The sequence below is a fragment of the Acinonyx jubatus genome, chromosome A2, assembly GCF_027475565.1.
Source record: "Acinonyx jubatus isolate Ajub_Pintada_27869175 chromosome A2, VMU_Ajub_asm_v1.0, whole genome shotgun sequence".
Taxonomy (NCBI): Eukaryota; Metazoa; Chordata; class Mammalia; order Carnivora; family Felidae; genus Acinonyx; species Acinonyx jubatus.
The window spans coordinates 108603952-108623120 of NC_069383.1; the positions used below are offsets into that span (position 1 = coordinate 108603952).

The 19169-nt window shown below is 48.5% G+C and overlaps 1 protein-coding gene across 2 annotated transcripts in view; it reads left to right on the forward strand.

Annotated features, from left to right (window-relative positions):
- Positions 1-4825: 4825 nt before the first annotated feature.
- The window catches only part of PODXL2 (podocalyxin like 2), a 39878-nt gene continuing 25534 nt past the window's right edge, over positions 4826-19169 (forward strand). For both annotated transcript variants that reach the window (XM_027049807.2, XM_053218837.1), the window contains exons 1-2: positions 4826-4944; positions 10318-10596. In XM_027049807.2, coding sequence (XP_026905608.2) covers positions 4875-4944; positions 10318-10596 — 349 coding nt within the window. In that variant the 5' untranslated portion in view covers positions 4826-4874. The remainder of the gene's footprint in view (positions 4945-10317; positions 10597-19169) is intronic.

The window sequence follows — 19169 nt, forward strand, 5'->3', positions numbered from 1 at the left end:
GAATCTTATTCTTTTTCACGTGGATATCCCTATGTCCCAGCATGATTTTCTGGAGACTGTTCTTTCTCCATTGAATTGCTTTCGCACTTATCAAAAATCAATTGGCCATAATGTGAGGGTTTATTTCTGAACTCTCAATTTTATCCAAGGATATAATTATCCTGGTGCCAGTGCCAACTTTGTTTTTCTTTCTCAAGATTGTTTTGGTTATTCTGGACCCTTTGAGTTTCCACATGAACTTTAGAATCATCTTGTCAGTTTCTACAAGGAAGCAAACTGGAATTTTGAGGGAGATTGTGTTCAATCTGTAGATTAATTTGAGGATTGCCATTTTAACCATCTGGGTCTTCTTAGCCATGAAAATGGAATGTCTTTCCATTTATTTAGGTCTTCGGTGTCTTTCATTTGTCGTTTTCAGAGTAAGTTTTGTACGTATTTATTCCTAAGTATTTTATTCTTGATGCTGTTGTAAATGGAATTGTTTTATTAATTTCATTGCCACTCGTATTACTTTCCTGTTGCTATTGTAACAAATTACTGCAAACTCAGTGGCTTCAAATAACACACATTTATTATCTCCATTTTGGAGGTCAGAAGTCTGACATGGATCTCACTGAGCTAAAGTCAGAGTGTCAGCAGCCTTACTGCATTGTCTCTTACAAAATATTCAATATTTGTGTTGGAAATGATTATCCTTCTCTTGTTCCTCACTTACATGGGAATGCCTCTAATCTTTTTTTTAACTTTTATTTATTTCTGAGAGAAAGAGAGAGACAGAGCATGAGTGGGGGAGGGTCAGAGAGAGAGGAAGACACAGAATCTGAGGCAGGCTCCAGGCTCTGAGCTGTCAGCACTGAGCCCGAGGGAATGCCTCTAATGTTTCTTCATTAAGTTTGGTGATTGCTGTAGGTTTCTGAGAGATATCCTTTATTGAATTAAAGAAGTTTCCTTCTGTTTCTTATTTACCTCTTAAGTTTTTCTTCCTTTTAAAAGGAGTAGGTTTTAAGTCTCATCACATGCCCCTGGGGGGGCATCTCTCGAGATTTGTTTTTCTTGACTCTTAATGCAGGGAGTTAAATTAGTGACTTTTGCTAATACTCAACCAATCTTATGTCCCTGTGTTAAGTCGTATTTAATCATGGTCTATTAAATTTTTAGTACATTGCTCATTAGCAGCTTGCTCATATTTTCTTTATGAAAGTTGCATCTGTGTTCAGGAAGATTGGGGATTTTTTTCTATTTGTATTATTCTTAGTTGTTTTGGCAGTGGGGTTACACTAGCCTCATAAAGTGAATTGGAACACTTTCTAACCTTGCTCAGAAGAGTTTATACATTGAAGGTTTGACAGGATACATTCATTCCGAAGGGGACTTAATGTCTCTTTTAAGGGTTGATTTTTACTGTCTTTTAATTTTCTCCGCTGTTTATTTAGCTTTTCTACTATTTGAATCAGTTTTCAGTAATTTGTGTACTCCTTAAAAGTATTCATTTCAACTGCATTTTAAATTTTATTGATATAGGTCAAGTTTTGCCTGTAGTTTAAAAATCTTATGTCTAGTTTTGTTCTCTTTTTCATTCCTAATGGTATTTACTAATGTCTTTCTTTTCTATCTTATACTAAAGGTTTGACTGTTTTATTTATCGTTTCAAATAACAGGCTTTTAGCAATCAGTTCTACTGGATTTTTATTGTTATTTTAACAACAATAGAAATTTATTGATTCATGTTATGTGTGTGTAGTTTAAAGCTTTTTAAATTGAATGCTTAGTTCCTTTACATTTAACCTGTGGTTCCCCCCCCCCCCCCCAATAAATGCATTTGTAGCTATAAAAACTCTTATGTGAATTGTTGGCTATATTCTATGGATTTTGATATGCAGTGTTCTCACATTGTCATTAATTTCTAAATAGACTAAAATTGATATTGTGATTCACTCTTTAACCTAAGATTATTTAGACAGGTATGCATTTTAGACTGTGGTTCCCTCCGTCAATTATATCTCATTTGCTTTTTATCTTTCAAGTAATTCCTCCTCATTTGAGAACACCAGCTGATCCCATCTTCTTTTCCAGTGCCCATTTGGACCCATGTGTATATGTGTATCTTTCCTATCATGTCTAGGAATCATGAGCAGAAGGGGAAAACAGGGACATGTAGTCAGTGTACCAGTAGCATGATTTCATATCCCCCATTTTTTTCTTTTTTCTTCTCTTCCTCCTCCTCCTCCCCCCTTCCCTCTTCCCCCTCCTCCCCTTTCCCTCCTCCTCCTCCCCCTTCTCACCCCTTCCCCCCTCTGCCTCCTCCCCCCTTCCCTCTTCCTCCTCCCACCCTCTTCCTCCTCCTCCTGCTCCTCCTTCTTTTAAGGTGAGAGGTTCTGGATCATGTTTGTATCTAATGAAAATGATCCAGAGGAAAAAAGACTGACACCGTCAGAAAAGAGATACCCTAAAATGGAAGTCCTTGAAAAGGAGACAGATAATACAATGGTGAGCCCAAGTGGAGGAGACTGGCCAGATAGAAGGAGATAGATGATGGGTCTAGATGCACCCTAGTCTTTTCTTTCCTAAGTCAGATACTCTCAGCTTTAATAGTTGTTTTTCATGACATCTTCCTGGATTTCTCCTCTGTTACTTGGTCCTTCCTAAAAAGAAAAAGGTTACTATAAAAAATAGAATGTTAATGAAGTTCACGCAGTTCAGAATAACAGGACCATTAACTTCCTTGTTCTGGACACTACTCATTTTAAGTCCCAAATTGCTTTACACTTTGTAGCCATTACCTATTTGTGGGCTTTTTGTGTGAACTGTTATTAAATAGGTCTCCTTTAAAAAAAATTTTTTTTAATGTTTATTTGTTTTTGAGAGAGAGACAGAGCACGAGTGGGGGAGGAGCAGAGAGAAAGGGAGACCCAGAATCCAAAGCAGGCTCCAGGCTCTGAGCTGTCAGCACAGAGCCCAACATGGGGCCCGAACCCATGAACCGTGAGATCATGACCTGAGCCAAAGTCAGATGCTTAACTGACTGAGCCACCCAGGTGCCCCAAAATAGGTCTACTTTAATTTGTACTTTCATAGAGACACTGGTCAAGATCTTTTACTACCACATCTTCACCTACTTTTCTGGAACCCATAGTGTCCTTAGACTCCAATGGCCTGTGGAGTTTACATTGACCGCAGGCTAAACAGAATGATGTAGTTCTGTTAATTAAATAAGAATAACTTTACCTAAAGGTTCTAATTTTATGGTACTGCTTTTCATTATGTTCTTAGACCATCACTTTCTCCTTGTGTTTCACTTCCTCATTTGTAATATAAGGGCTTACTACTTTGTACAAATTAACCAAAGATTAATTAAGGTATTTAGCTCCTAAGTCCTCTTTCTAACCTTGTCTCCTGCCCCCAGGCTAATCTTGAAATTCATCATTCCCCTAAATATGATATGCCATGTATTACCACACCATGCTACATTTTGCCCATGTTCTTTGCTTGGGACCCATTCCCACGCTATCCCCCTTCACCCCAACTCTTATTTCCCCTAAGTAGGTAGTCCTGGAAGAGTCCTTTGAGATCATCTACAATACCTAGTGCTCTACCCCTGGATAGCGTGATGAGAATATAATTTGAAAAAGCAGGTTCAATATAACAATTTATTTTATTGAAAGCAATGTTTTCCAAATATGCTATATATAAAGTAAAACTCCACATAATTATCACTGCTGCAGCTGTTTAAATTGCAGTAATTCTGAAAGGGTGAGGACTTTGCTCTGTTCCTTAAAGAGACTGAGCTCCATTCTAGCTCAGGAATTGCCAATGCACCTTTCTTTCTTCTTGGAAGACTTCCTTCCTAACCCAACCTAATACCCCTTCATCCGTCCAGGTGCTAGCTTAAATGTTTCTTCAGGAAGTCACGTGTAAATGCTCCCTTCCATACTCTCTCATAGCCCCTTATAGGTCTTAACAGACCTTACTAGACCTTAACAGACCTTCACTAGAGTAAGCTCTGGGAATATGGGTTGTGGCTGTCTTGTTCACTACCATGGTGCTTGGCACATGAAAGAACTTTAGTTACCAAAAAGGATGAAATATTCAACAGGAAGTTAAAAAACGCTGCCCTAATAACGGAAAGCGCATATATAACAGATGAAGCAACCAGGGCCCAGAGGAGAGAAGAGTTTGGCTTAAGGTCTCTGAGCCATTTTGAATGCACTAGACTGCCTGGCTCTAAGTCCCATTTTTGGTTCGCTCCTGTCCCGGGGCCTTTGCCTAGTTTTTCTCTTGCCTTGGCCATCAGGGCTTGCCCAGCTCAAGGGCCCCTGAGAAGATTTCCCTGACCCCACACCTCCTAGAGTCCCATTCAACCTCTTGATGTTCAACCTGTTGATGCAGGATTAAAGATACTCTTCACGTCAACAGGGTCAGGGGTCGTTCCTGGCTTCTCTGAACAGTGGCATTCCATGCAGGTGACCACCCGCTGCCTCCTGGGCGCGCAGGAAAGGTTTCCATCCAATGGATGACTAGGTGGTGCGGGCGCGCCCTCCTCCGACACCGGGCCCCAGGCAGGTGGCCTCTGCTCTCGAAGGCTAGAGGTGCGAGGCCGGACTCCGGGAGGTCACGGTCGCGGCCCCGCCTCTCCAGGCACCCGCGGCGCTGATTGGCCGACCGGGCGCCGGGGGACCGCGCGGAGGGGCGGCCGCCCGCGCGCCCGCCTCGTCTCCGCGGGGGCGCGCCCGCGGCACGCGGCCGGGCGGGGCCGGGGGTGAGTGACGGCCACGCGGGCCAATGGGGCGGGCGCGCGCCGCCGCCGCCGCCCGCGCGGCCCCTGACGCCGGCCGAGGCGCCGCGCCGTTGCGGCTGCGGGCGGCGACGGCTGCACCATGGGCAGGCTGCTGCGGGCCGTCCGGCTGCCGCCGCTGCTGCCGCCGCTGCTGCTGCTGCTGGCCGGGGGTGAGTGCGCGCCGCGCGGGCGGGCGGTGGCGGGGCCGGGGCGGGCGGCGGCGGCGGCGGCGGCGGCGGGCCGCGGTGCTGGACAGCTCCCGGGCAGCCAACAAAGGGGCCGGAGCGCGAGGCGCGGGAGCGCGGGGTTCGGCTGGGCTGCTACGCCGTCCGCGACACGCGCGCTCCCGGGGCGCGGGGTGGGGGGGCGTGGGGCCCCCGCGTGTGCCTCGTGTGAGAGCGGTTCCCCGGCGCGGGGGCGTGCGTGTGGACACACACACACACGCACGCAGGGGAGGCACGAGGAGTGTGGTGGATGGAGGGCGCGCCTGCACGCGCTCTCTGGGGGCTCTGTTGGGGGGGGGGGGCTTGGGGAGGGTGGGAGCATTGGCGAGAGGAGGGCGGACCCTGGCCGCCAGCTGGGCGACAGCCACACAGGGAGACACGGCATTTACAGGGTCCGTGAGGCCACCACAGTGGGCGTGGGGCGCGGATGTCTTGCGGCCGCGAGGGGGAAAGTGCCAAACAGCCGTACACACAGCTGCTGCGACAATGAGGGGGGTGTGTTTACGCGCGTGTGGTGCTGCCGGACAGGAGGGGGGGGTGTGTCGTTGTCAAAGCCTGTCTAGACTGTGCGGGGGAACTTTATTAGGAGCTGACAAAAAAAAACAAAAAACAAAAAACAAAAACACGTATGACAGCAACCAGGTCTGCTTGTGACAGCGACACTGCTGGATAGCTCCTGCGCTGCTGCCGCGCAGGGGTGCGCGTGAGAGACCTTCTGAGATGTGGTTCCCGTTCAGCGGTGCGCAAGGGCATTGGGATGTGTGTGGGTGATGACAGGTGAAATGTGGGGGGCAGGTGTGAAATGCATGTGCCCGTGACAGAACCTGCTGGACGGCCTCTGAGTGGCAGACGTGGGATTCAGGTGTGTGCATGGCGGGTGGGCACAGGCATGTGGCAGCCGGTGAGACAGGCCACCACCACTGAATGAGGGGTGGGGGAGAAGTGCTGTCCGCAAGGGTGGGTCACATAGGGACAGTACCGAACACCTTCTCCATGTGGCGGACACAGCCATGAGTACGTATTAAGGGGTGACTGCTAATCGGGGTTGGTGGAGAGGCGTACTGGAATGAGTGTGTGTGCACACGTGTGTGCATGTGTGTACGGGCTCACTTATCAGATAGCCTTGGCCGACTCCACTTCTGAGGGACACACAGGCGTATTGACATGTGTGCGTGTGACGTGGGAGTTTGCCTGGGACACTGGCCACTTAGTCACCTCCCGTGCAGTTAACCCACAAGGACACAGGCACATGCGAGGATCTGTGGGAGTGAAGGAGAGGCTGTAAAGGGTCTCAGCCTGAGGAGGGAGAACAAGCATGGCAGTGAGATGGGCCATTGCCATGGCCCACGGTGACAGGATCCCAGGGAAAATGACTAGGAGCAGAAAGGGGCCTCCCGCTCCGAGCATGCCCCCGGAAGGGTTAGTCAGCGAGGGTAGCTTTTCGCCACCATCAGTCCAGGGATAGCTAAGGACCAAAGGGGGTGTGCACAGAAATGCGTCCATCAGATCGTGTCTCAGACGCTCACACACACCCATGTCTGTGTTTGCATACCTTAAACCTTCTTTGGAAGAGGTGAGGCTCAACAAATAAATTACATATTGATTAGCCTGCTGCTTCTTTGTGCGACAGCCACACCAGAGCTGGCAGGCATGGTGGGTCAGGACCCATGCCCAGCTGTGGCTGGCCATGGATCACTATGGGCAGCTCCACTCCTACTCGCCTCTCACCTGCTCCCTCCTGTGCACACTTCATGATGTATGTGATGTACGTTGTCGCCTCCCTCTTGGAGACGTGTGTGTTCAGCAGTACGTCTCGTTCTTCTACACCTTTCTATAGAAAGCCTTTGAGAACCCTTCAGCTTTGCTCCTCAGACGCATCCAGACACACATAGGAATGTGCGTGTGTGGCAGGGTGATTGTGCTAGACGATTTCTGTTGTAGCTGACGCTCAAGGGTGTGGGGGCCGCGTGGCAGGTGCTGCTGGGAGGCTCCCCGTATTGGTGTCTGGCAAGGGCTTAGGCAGATCTGTACTTCAAAGCTGCTGATGAGGGAAAGGGTGGGGGTGTAGCTGATGGTAGACATCAGAAAAGGATGTTTGGATCAGAAGCAGATTGCAGGGGAGATAAAACACGGGGATTAGTAAGGCCTTGTTTTTTTTTCACCCCCTAAGATGTAAGCCTGCTTCATTCGCCTCTTTTTCTGAGTCTGGGTCAGATTTTCAATTCTTTGACGCTGGTCCCCGAATCCTTTTCATGTGCCTTCTTTTTCTCTCCCTCTCTCTCTGTTGGGAGTCATGAAGTAACAGAACATTTTAGGTGCTAGAGGAAAAAAAAGAAAGTCACAAAGAGTGTAATTCTGAACTTCCAAATCAGATGGAGTCTTCAATTAAAGCAGATTAATTATCAAGTGCAAAAGCAATTACACAGAGAATGCTTAGGTCTCAGCTACTATTTTCGGGGGCAAGTTGGAAAATAAGTAACCTCTCGCAATTACTTAAATAATCACCCGTGGCCAAGGCTTTTGAACATACCAAGGTCTATATAAAGAAAAAATAATCATCTCAGGGGAAAAATAGCTTCAAGAAAACAGAACTGTGTGCTGGAAAAGGGATGAAAACCCAGATCCCTTTTTTCACACACAGCTTTTCAGCAAGATCAACAAAATCTCTGTTCATTCCTATTAGATGGTTGGAAAGGAAGAGGAGGAGGGAGGGGGAGAGAAGGTGGAGGGAGACGGTGGCTTCTCTGCCTGACAGGTGGAGGGGAGAGGTTTGGAGAATGGAGGAACTCACCTCATCCTCTGCGCAGAGAGCTTCACTGACTAGGCGGTATTTGGTCAGCAGAGGTGAGACATCATCGGGACTGCTGGTCAGCCTTTCCTGGAGAGGGCATATTCGTTTTCTCAAGGTCCACGCTGCTCTGCAGAGCCGGACCAAGGCCTAGGAGGGAGTGACTTTGCTCCCTTCATGCCACGGGTCAGCTCTGAGAGAGGCAACTCTCAGGTGTCAAAGAGGCAATGCAAATTTGATCCTCCAGTGGTTTTATGGAGGATAAAATTCCAAGAATTCCTGAAGAAAACCAGTGTGCGCCTTTCAATAAAGGCTGACAAAGCGTCTTTCCCCACACACCTGCTAGATGCTGGTATATATAGATAAAGATTTTCAGCCAATGGCCTTTTCAGAGATTGGCTGCTCAGGGGCCCTGGGGATCCGTGAAATTTTTATGTCATTATTGCAAACGTTTCTCATCAATTGACATTTTTCCTTCATGGACTGTGTGAGGTTTTTCTGGGTAAGTTGATCACATCTGGTTCCCCCAGTCTTGGGGGGTACCACCTCTGCAGAACGGGGCTGTCGTACCTGCTGGTATTGTATGTAAAACTTAGACTACGCTTTCCATGCAGTGGTCACGTTTGAGGGGAGAGACCGGCTAATTACAGCTCTTCTATTAACTAGCTCTCTGACCTTAGTGTCACGAGGTCCCACTCAGTGGGGTTGACCAAGTGGAATCAGACACGGGACACACCGCGTGAGGGAAGGAGGCTGTAAGATGGCCTGTTATGGTTTGGTGAGAAAAGTGCAGGAATTGGTTCAGAGGCTATGGTACGAGGAAGGTGCCTGGCCTAGTCTGGGAATGGCCAGGGAGCGCTTCTCAGAAGCAGAGGCTGGAAGCGGGAGCAGGAGCTGGGTGGTGGGCACAGGTGGCCCCAGGCATTACCTGCTGCTGGTTAAAAGCTCTTTGAGGCTTAGATGCCATCCTGGGTTTCCACTCATCAGTCCTGAGTTTTCCTCTGAAGTCACATAGAATAACTGTGGTCTGTATTATTCATATTCACATCAACCTTGTATTTTAATATATTGGAAGATACTGACCATTGCCTCTCGAATATTCTCTTTTCCTGGCCAAGAACGTCCCAGTAGGTAGGATAATATTACTTACATTTATGGAATACAGCCTGTTCGTTGGAGCCCAGTCTGTAGGGAGCTTACCTCATTTGAGGTCCCTGCCTCCCGGGAAGCTGTGGAATTTTTGTCCTTGCTTTACAGATGAGGAAACCGGGGCCCCTGGTGGAGAAGTAGCTTACCCAGAGTGGCTCAGTGAAGCCAGGACGCAAACCTGCTTGCTTGGCCCAAGCTCTCTCTGCAGGGCATCCTTCTGTGTTCCATTTCAGGATCTGTTGACCCTCTCCTGCATACTTCTTAACTGTGTTAAGCCCAGTTCACTCGGAGGGCTTTCCTTATGACTAAATGTTGCATTCACGGTCCCATGCTGTCTGACCGTGCGTACCATGCAGTCTCCACCGCGCTCTGGATGCCAAACTTAGGGCTTGCGACTGCTTCATAAGGTGGTTGTAAGGATCCAAGTTCAGATGACGCTTGCAAAGCATTTAGCACAATAGTGTTCGCTCTCATTTTTTATTAAAAACATCACAAAAAATTTCCGTGAGCTACTCAAGCCAGGGCCCAGTGCACCACAGGGGTAGCGGGATATATCTCTTCCCTACATCACTGAACGTTAGTCTTGGAACAGAAAATGTAGAGGTCATTTCACCCACCTTGCTTAACTTTCGGATGAGGAGACAGAGAGGTTTTAAGCAACTTTCCAGAAGACATATAGCGAGGTAGTAATATTTGTGTAATTAAGTTGTGAAGCGGGCAAATAGGGCTGTCTTCCTATTCTTAGTGAGTGGGAGTGAGAGAGAAGAAGAAAAGATGCCCTTTAATTTACTCGGTTTTGTTTGTTCATTTGTGTTATAGGTTAGGAAAGAGGGATCCTCCAAGATTCTAAACAAATATGTTATTATCGACACTGCATGAGTTTGAACTGCGATCTCATGTGGCTCTTAAAGACTGTTCAGGAGATCGTACTGCTGAAATACAAATCACGTTCCTAATGCAGTTTTGGAAACTGTTCAGCTTAGGGTGGAAGCCTGGGGAACAGTGTGCACACAGAGTCCTTATAAGCAGGGACCTGTCCTTCACTGCATCTGTGCCCTGAGCACCTAGCCCAGTTGTGAGGAAGGTGGGCACTGGGAGCAGTTTCTGAGTGAGCAAATTCCCAGTGGGTGCTGAGCCAGATAAACCTCACTCTGTCCTGCCCACCTCCGTTGGTCTCTCCTTTGCCCCTTCACAGGGAGGGCTGGGCAGTTTGGCCTTCGTGGAGTGAGAACAGCAGCCCCTGGCAGCCCCTGGGTGTCAGGAGTGTCCCCCCTACCCCTCTGCAGTCCCCCCACCACCACCCCTGGGTTCTTTCCAGGGTGACCTTCGCCAGTCTGACCTTTCCGGCCTCTCACAACCATCTGGCTTCCGTGTCTGTGCAGGAGCGTCCCTGGGCACATGCGCGGCTGGGTCTGATGAGCCTGGCCCCGAGGGCCTCACCTCCACCTCCTTGCTGGACCTCCTGCCACCCACGGGCCTGGAGCCGCTGGACTCGGAGGAACCCAGTGAGGCCATGGGGCTGGGAGCTGGCCTGGGGGCCCCTGGCTCGGGCTTCCCCAGCGAAGAGAGTGAAGAGTCCCGCATCCTGCAGCCGCCACAGTACTTCTGGGAAGAAGAGGAGGAGCTGAATGACTCCAGCCTGGACCTGGGACCCACTGCAGGTAGCTTTCCTCATCTAAGAGTATGTGCTGACTACAGCTGGGACTGAGGCCGTCAGGCAGAACGCCAGAGGACCATTTCCTTGTTCAAATCACATCTCTTGTCTCTCCCGCCAGCTTTTACCATGCTGCTGCCCTCCTGTACAGAGGCCCAGTCTCTGGGGCTCTGAATGCTTTACTGATCCAAGAGGCTCTTTTCTTTTTAACCTTTGCTGCTGTTTAGGGAGCCCATGTTCTGTGTTCACATAACTCTAGAACGCTTACAGCCCGTGAGCGAAACCTTCTCCCCATTTAGACATGAGAGAACTGTGGCTCAGAGGAGCTAAAAGCATGCCTAAGGTCATGCACCTGTTCGTATGCTCAGTCATGGTCCAAGCCTAGGTCTTTCCAAGGTCTAGGGTTTTGTTTGTTGCCCTGCTGTGCTGTATCATCTCTGTCGAAGGTTCCCGCGCCCTTCCTGCGGTCTCTCGGACCCTTGATCAAGGCACTGTAACTGCCTTTCTCTCAATCATGCACCAGAGCTGTGTCTGGGGTTTATAGAGCATGGCTGATGACCGCGTGCGGGCCAAAGTGAGCCTGAGGCCTGGCAGCGAGCAGGAATGTCTGCAGTTAGGGACTGGATACAGATGTGTGTCTTCATGCTTGTGGCTTTGGCAGCTGTGCCCATTCCTTTTTTCTTTTTTTTTTTTCTTAAGTTTATTCATTTTGAGAGAGAGAGAATGAGTGGTGGAGGAGCAGAGAGGAAAGGGGGCAACCCAAGCAGGCTCTGTGCTGTCAGCGTGGAGCCCGGCATGGGGCTCGAGCCCATAAACCGGGAGATCATGACCTGAGCTGAAATCAGGAGTCAGATGTTTAACTGGCTGGGCCACCCAGGCACCCAGTAGAAGCCGGTTTTTAAATGTTGCCCTGGCAGTGTGTGTATATGCATGCACATGGGGGTGGGGTGTTGCAGAATTTAGTCCTAATCTTTCTTTTGAGAGTATATAGTATTTTGGATTTATGTTCTCTAATTATAAAAAGAATACACGGAGATGGTAGAAAACATGACAACTGCAAAGAAGAAAATAATAATTCATCCATGACCTCACAACTCAAAGAGAATGACTATTAATACTTTGGGATACAACCTTCTGGTCACTTTTATGTGCCACATTGGAATCCTGTTTTCACTTAAAATATTTCACAAGTGTATTTCCACATCATTAAGTATTCCTTTTTAACCTGGTTTTTAATGACTATGCAGTATTTCATCATGTGGATCATTTTATATATAAAACCAGCTCTCTCTCGTTGAATATTTAGGTTGTTAACAGTTTGAATGTTGCTAACACTATTATTATATGTTTTTTGCAGTTTTTTGATTATTTCCTCATAATACGTTTCTAGAATAAAATTGCTAGGTGTAAAGATGTATTTCCTGGGTGGGATGTATCAGCATCCCACAGAGAAATAGAAGACACAGTCAAAGTGAGATAATCCAGGGAGGGTTTACTTATAGAACAAGGGACTTAGAAAGGTGTGGGCAAGGGATAGGCCAGCAACAAGAACCCAGGGCTAGTGGCAGTGGGGCACTCAGCGCCCGTACACCCTAAGGGACAGAGGGAGGGATGGATGAAAGGAGCCAGGAGGGATAGATAGAGTGTGGTGGAGAGCAAGTAATCCTGACAAGAGCAGTGACCCAGCAGTCACTGGGTGACTATAACCCACCCCTTCTCCTCCCATCTTCTGCCAGAGGCCCTGTCATTCCTTCTTCCCCTGCCTCTGTTGAGGAGTCTGGTCAGGAAGCAAGGACATGGCCTATTGATGTAATTCATGGGGTAGAGAAGGATAGAGAGGGGATCTGGAGGGGGTGGAGCGTGTCTGACACAAAGGATGGGAATCTTTCCACAGGCTTTTGTTCAGTATTTCCCAATCAGCCTCCAGAAAGGTCTTTCCAGTTTGCATATCCACCAAAGGTGGAATGAATGCCAGTGTTTTGGACCCTTCCCACAACTGTATTTTGTCATTGAGAAATGTTGGTCAATTTGTTTTTTTATTTTTTTTAATGTTTTTATTCATTTTTTGAGAGACAGAGACTGTGAGTGGGGGAGGGGCAGAGAAAGAGAGAGAGATGCAGAATCCGAAGCAGGGTCCAGGCTCCAAGCTGTCAGCACAGAGCCCGATGTGGGGCTCGAACTCGCGATCCGCTTAACTGACTGAGCCACCCAGGCGCCCCAATATCTTGGTCAATTTGATAGGCAAATTATAATGGCCTTCAATTGCTAGTAAGTTTTAACTTCGTGTATGTGTATATATATTCTGACCATTTACAGTCTTTTCTGATTTGAGGCATGGTATAATTAAGAGCAGATTCTGGCATCAGGCAGATTCCCAAAGTCCCTGCAGCGACACTTAATAGCTATGTGATTTTTGGCAAGTAGCAACCTAAGCCTCAATTTTCTCATCTAGGAAATAGTATCATAGGGTTGTGAGGTTTAAATGCAGTAATACATCTAACGCGCTTAGCACGGTGCTTGGTACGTCACAAGTACTCCATAAATATTAGCTGTTACTACCTTTAGATTTTTTTCTATTGAAGCTTTAGTTCTTTCCTGCCACTGTACAGATCTGCATATAAAAAGGATGCTAACTTTTTCTCTGACGTATATAAAAAACATTTTTCCAGTTTATCACTTTTATCTTTATTATAGTAGCTTTAGACATAACGTATTTTTTACGAACTTGGACGGTCTTTCTTTTGAAATGTTTGAAATGTTTTTATGTGTTTTTCTTTGCTTTATGTTTAGAAAATCCTTTCCCTCCCTGAGATATATGCCCCTTTATTTCCTTTGTTCTTTTTCACCTTCAGTTTTTACACTTAACTCTTTCACAGTAATTTATTTTGGTACGCGGTATAAGGTAGAGATTGAATTCATTTCCCCCGTAAAGCTAGCTGCTTGACGCAGCGGCATATCCCCCCGCACTGAAAAGAAGTGCTAGACAATTAGATGTACTCGGGTCTTTCCCTGGGCTTTTCCCTTGTTTAGACTCTCGAGACTCTGGTCTGAGGCAAGCAGTCATTCCGAGAGCCGCGGTCGAGAACGCCACGGTGGTGAGCCAGGGACCCTCCTCAGGATCACAGTGGGATGGCTCCTTAGGCTTCAGTGAACTCACGTTTGCTCTGCCTCTCCCTTCCCTTCCCCTCCTTTTCCTCTCACTTCACCTCTCTCCTCCCATTAGCCTGTCTAGGCCTCTTAATAGTGAAAACAGCTGTCGTTCATTGAACGCGTGCTACGTCACGGGCACTTTGCCCGCATTCCTCTTGTGCCAGCTCTGTCGTGTGCTCTGTTTCCTCGTCTTTGCTCTACACCCGAACGACCGTAAAACGGGGACTCAGGCGCCCTGCACAAGGAGTAGGCCAGGGGGAGGGAGAGCTGCTTCGGCCAGGCTCTCGCATTGCTCTCCCTCCCACCGGGCGCTTCCCTTTCCTCGGGTGGCTCTCTTCTCCGTACACCCCCAAGGCAGTTCGTGAAAACACAGTACCCACGGAACAAAAGCTAAACATCTTAGCACTGCAGAAAACGCTCTTGACATCTGGCCCGGCCTTCCCCTTGGCCCCATCTCCTTCCCTTCTCCAACACGCATCGTTTAATTAGCCTATTATCGTCCCCACTTGGCAGATGTGGAACTGATGCACAGGGAAGTTAAGTGCTTTAACAAGGTCACACTTGGTATGTGACGGAGCTGGATGGAGAATCGGTGCCTTTTTACTGACAGCGGCTCAGGTCTGTTCCCCGAGCCTGTGGTGCCCTGCCCCCCCGTCCTGTCTGCTTGGAGTGCCGTTGGGCATCCCGTCCGCCTGGGGGACTTGTACCTGCTGCCGCCCCTGGCTTGGAAGACACAGCCTCTGAGAGGCCTTTCCAGCTCTGCCATGTGAGCAGGACTGCACGTGGTTGTGGTCCAAGGGGGCCTCGCTGAGCAGGGGGGCCAGGGCCCAAGTCAGGGTGCACACTGCTCACTGGGCCATGGGCCAGACGAAGGAGTGCCTTTTTCTAAGTCACCTACCCAGGGGGGCGTCTCTGTGAGCTAGCGGTGGCCCTGAAGTTAAGCTGTGTCGTCACAGTACCTTGATAACACGGTGTTAGACCACAACAGAGGCAGAAGTGTCCCAGGTGTGAGGCTCATTTGGATGGGGAGGCAGCCCAGACAGGACAGAGTGCCAGTCTCCTCTGCCTTCTTCTGCTCCTGACCCTGAAAGTCACAGGCTTCCACCCAGGGGTTCTCTGGAAGGAAGGAGGGCATTGCCCCTCGGGGTCTGCCCCTCAGGTCGGAGGAGACCCCAGGAGCCTTCAAAGGGCCTGCCTGGGTGAGGAGTCCGTCCAGAGATCAGAGTGACCATGCTAAGTGCCATCCTGACACGGCCCCTGGGGACGTGAATACGTCCATGCCGCAGTGACTGCTGAAAGCCATGCCGCGGCCCGGCCCAGTCGCAGAGCCGGTACCCTTCTAGTAATTACAATACCGACCCATATGTGAACACTGGGCGTGCGCCAGGCACTGTGTTAGGTGTTCCAGTATAATATCTCGTCTAATCTTCACAGAAACAATTATATGTGGTTACTCCCATCCCCCCAGGGAATAAACTGAGGCTGCGGGAGTTTGGATAACAGCCCTGGGTACTAAGGATTCAGACCTGAGTTCTCAGACTCCATAGCCTTGGCTCTTTCCATGAGGTTGCCTCTTAGCTCGCAATTTTACTCGAGGCCAGCAGTAAGTATTGTCTTGTATTTTACCACTGGTAAATTCTCACCATTTTATTCATAGAATTTTCTCTTTGGTTAGCTCATTGGAACTTCACAACCACCCTGTGAGCTCCGCAGGCAGCAGTCGTCACTGCTTCACAGATGCTGAAACCCAGGCCCAGAGAGGACAAGCGCTTTGCCCAAGGCCATACAGCTTGTGTGCGGCAGAGCCTGAGTCTGGAATCAGCAGCTCCTGAGCAGTGAGGGGCCTGTGCCTGGCCGCCTGCCACAGGAGCGCACCAGTGGCCTGTGTCAGAGAGGAAACAGTGTGTTCCATTGTCACCAGTAGTGTGCTACGTCTCGTTGCTAGTTTGTTGGGCCTAGAAGAGCTAGGCTCCTCCTGCAGCGACCGTCCTGAGGCCCCGCGGCCAAAACAGCCACTGGTGTTTCTGATCGGCTGCTGATGAGTGTGCTGTGACCTTGAGCGGGTTCCTTGTCTCATCTTGGCTTCAGCCTCTCATCTGTAAGCAAGGAACGATTGATGGAAGCCTTCTCCAGCTTTAAAATATTATGATTTTCTGACATTTCAGGTGAAAAGAGTAGTCTCAGCAAAATAGGGAGGAAGTGTGGATCTCCACTCCGCCAGCTAGCATCAAGCCAGCTTAAGACCTGAGGGGTTCATTCTGGCAGGATTGTCAATGATTGATAATAATTTTCCCAGGTTACCCACTCATCCCAAGGCTCTCTCTCCTGTCACCCTCCACCTCTTTCGTTCTCCAGTATCCTTAATAAAGTTCTCTGCATGCAATTTTAATTTTCCTGGTGAATAAGCTAATTAGTGTTCTACAAGAAAAGTGATAACTCTTCGGGGTTGGCAAGTTCTAGAAATCTACCTCAGACAGGCTCAGAGGACTGTGTGAAAAAAGAGGTGTTAATGGGCCCAGTAAGCCCAGAGCCCAGGCAGGGGGGATCCAGGTGTGGAAATGGGACAGGAGAACCTGGCTTGCTTCATCATGCTTCATTCCCCTCGCTGGCTTCTTTCTTAGGCACGACGTCCGTGCGTGGTGGCTTTAGAGAGCCTCCAGCGACTCCTGTGTCATCTCCGTTCACTTAACAGCCCCAACAGACAGAGAGCTCTACCTCCCCAGTATTTCTAGAAGAGCCTCAGAATGGAAGCTCCTTAGTCTGCCCTGGATGATGAGCCCATCTCCAACTCAATCCTGAGGCCTTGGGGATGGAGTTCTCTGGCCCAGACGGGGTCTCCAGCACACCTGGAGGCAGGGGGTAGGGCCCCATGCTCCTGGACTAAGAGGAGGGAGCAGCACCTGCCAAGCGATGGGTGGGCATAAACCACACTGCTCTCGAATAAGGAACGTTCATAGCATGCTTATATTATTTTAGAAATCGTTTTCACATAATTTTTTTTAACCTCAGAGCGACCTGATGAAATCCATAAAAGCAGGCATGGTTAGTATCACCGTTTATAACTAAGGAAACTGGCTTAGAGAGGTTTAAAGGGGGCACTAAATTTCACAGGTAATAAGTGGCAGAGCTAAATCTCAAATTTGAGATTTCTACTTCAAGAGCTGCTACTCCATCTAAAATTATTCATTAGACCACTTTAATTACTGTTGCCTGTAATGAATTTCATAGAAACCAGATCATCAAAACCACTGTCTGCTGGGACCTGGAAATAGCTTCCATACATTGAGATTGTACCTGCTCTTGAGTGATCTGACCTTCTGGGTCACTGCACACACATCAGGCGTGTTGCTAAGAAGGCCCACTGAAAAGAGTCGCTTTCACCTAGATGCTAAAAGAAAAAAAAAAGCCCTTTAGTTTTGTTTTACACTAGTAACAAACATCCTGGTGTGAAAATTAGAAAATGTAGAAAAGAAGAAAGTGAAAACCACTCATGATCCCATCACCCAGAATTGGCGAATGTTGACGTCTTGGCACATGTCTTTCTGGACGGTTTTCCCATACGGGAAATACATAGAATGTGCTTTTATGAAAAATGGAATGACAGTGCCCAGGTCTCGGTGTTTCACTTGGCAGCGTCTTTCCACGCCCGCTGACAGGGCCCTCCGCCCCCAGTTGTAAGGCTGGAATAGCATCCTGAGGAGGGCCAGGCTACCACGTGCTCAGTTAATGCCCTGCTGCCTGAGCACTGGACGGTTTCCAGTCTGTTGTTACCCTCTCTGTGCCATGATGGGAATCCTTGGAACCGCATCACCGTGAGCATCCTCATTGTTTCCGTAGGGTGCACTGCTAGGAGTGAAATTACAGGGTCAGAGTGTTTGGTTTTAAAGCTCTTCATTCATAATCCCCCCCCCCCCCCCCCCCCCCCCCGCGCGCACTGTGGTCCCATCAGCGGCAGACTGAGTGCCTGTTTCCTGCACTCATCCAATCCTGGCGATCACCTTTAAATATATCCGCAGATTGTCCAGTTGGCAGTCCGAAAAATGCATCATTTTGTTGAATTTACATGTCTTTGATGACTCCTGAGGTTGACCATTAAAAAGTCATTTGTAATTATGCTGAAAGTTTCTTCCCTTGTGCCTCTGTTTTATACAAGCCTATTGTGAATTTTGTGAGTGTTTTTGTATTAACACTCGTTCGAATAAGTGGCTTGAGTGTTGCACTCACAGGGCAATTTTCAGTGATTTGACATTAACCAAAAGGGACATTTAAAGTGATCTTTCAAGGCCACTGGCTTGGTGCCTGTTTAAATTTCATGTCCCAAACAGGGAAGTCAGCTCATAATATTTCAGCTGACGCCGAGGGTCAAGCATGAGATTATGGCTACCCCAGAAGGCAGAAATGAAGTCCAGTGTGACCTTGATAAACTGGGGAAAAAGACTCACAAAAGTGATGAAATATATGAGGGGAAAAGATGCAACTTGATCTGTTTAGGGAACAAACAGCCAGCCCCAGAGTGAGATGGAAAGGAAAAGCAAAAGCCTGGAGAATCCAGGCTGTCCAGGGCCCAGAGTTTCATCGGAGTGGCCTCCTGCTAGCCGCCAGATCACGTCCAGTGGGGAGAGTGTAGCGTGAGGGCTGTGTTCGGCTCAGACCCTTCTGCATGAGTCAAGCATCAGCCAGCTTCTAGCCCGTGAATCTTGTTCACTTTTGCACAATTCACTCAGCAAATATTTATTGTGTACCTACTCTGCTGATTTTGTGACCACTCTTAAAAGGTGTGGGGAATCCGGACTTGCCACAAAAGAAGAATGACAAGGGGAGGGGTGGAGAATGAGGAATAATCCCAGTTGTTTGGCCCCAGGCAAAGAAGGCTGAATTGGAACAGCTGAGAAAATATGTAGGTTTTTATCCCGAGGGAGAGGCTTCCCACAATTTCCTCACTTAGATAAAACAGAAATGAGCTTGAGTTGTAAAGGGACCATTGAAGGTGGGTTTAAGGAATTTGGGGAGGAAAAAAAGCCGCCAAGATAGAATTGCCTCTTGAGGCACCTGGGTGGTCATCTGGGTGGCGCCGGACTTTAGCTCAGGTCATGATCTCGCAGTTCATGGGTTTGAGCCCCTTGTCGGGCTCTGACCTGACAGCTCAGAGCCTGGAGCCTGGGTTCTGTGTCTCCCCCTCTTTCTGCCCCTCCCCGCTCATGCTCGCTTGCTCTCTCAAAAATAAATTTTAAAAAGCTAAAAAAATTTTTTTAACTGAAAAAAAAATGCCTCTCTAAGGAGACATATTCTTATTCTTGAAGAGACATATTCTTGAAGACGGTGACAGCCCATGTTACCTAGACTTAGTCGTCATCTGCTCAAGATGACCCCCCGGGTCCCTTCTTGTGCTAGAACGCTAGTTCCTTCGCATCCCATAGCAGGAACACCCCA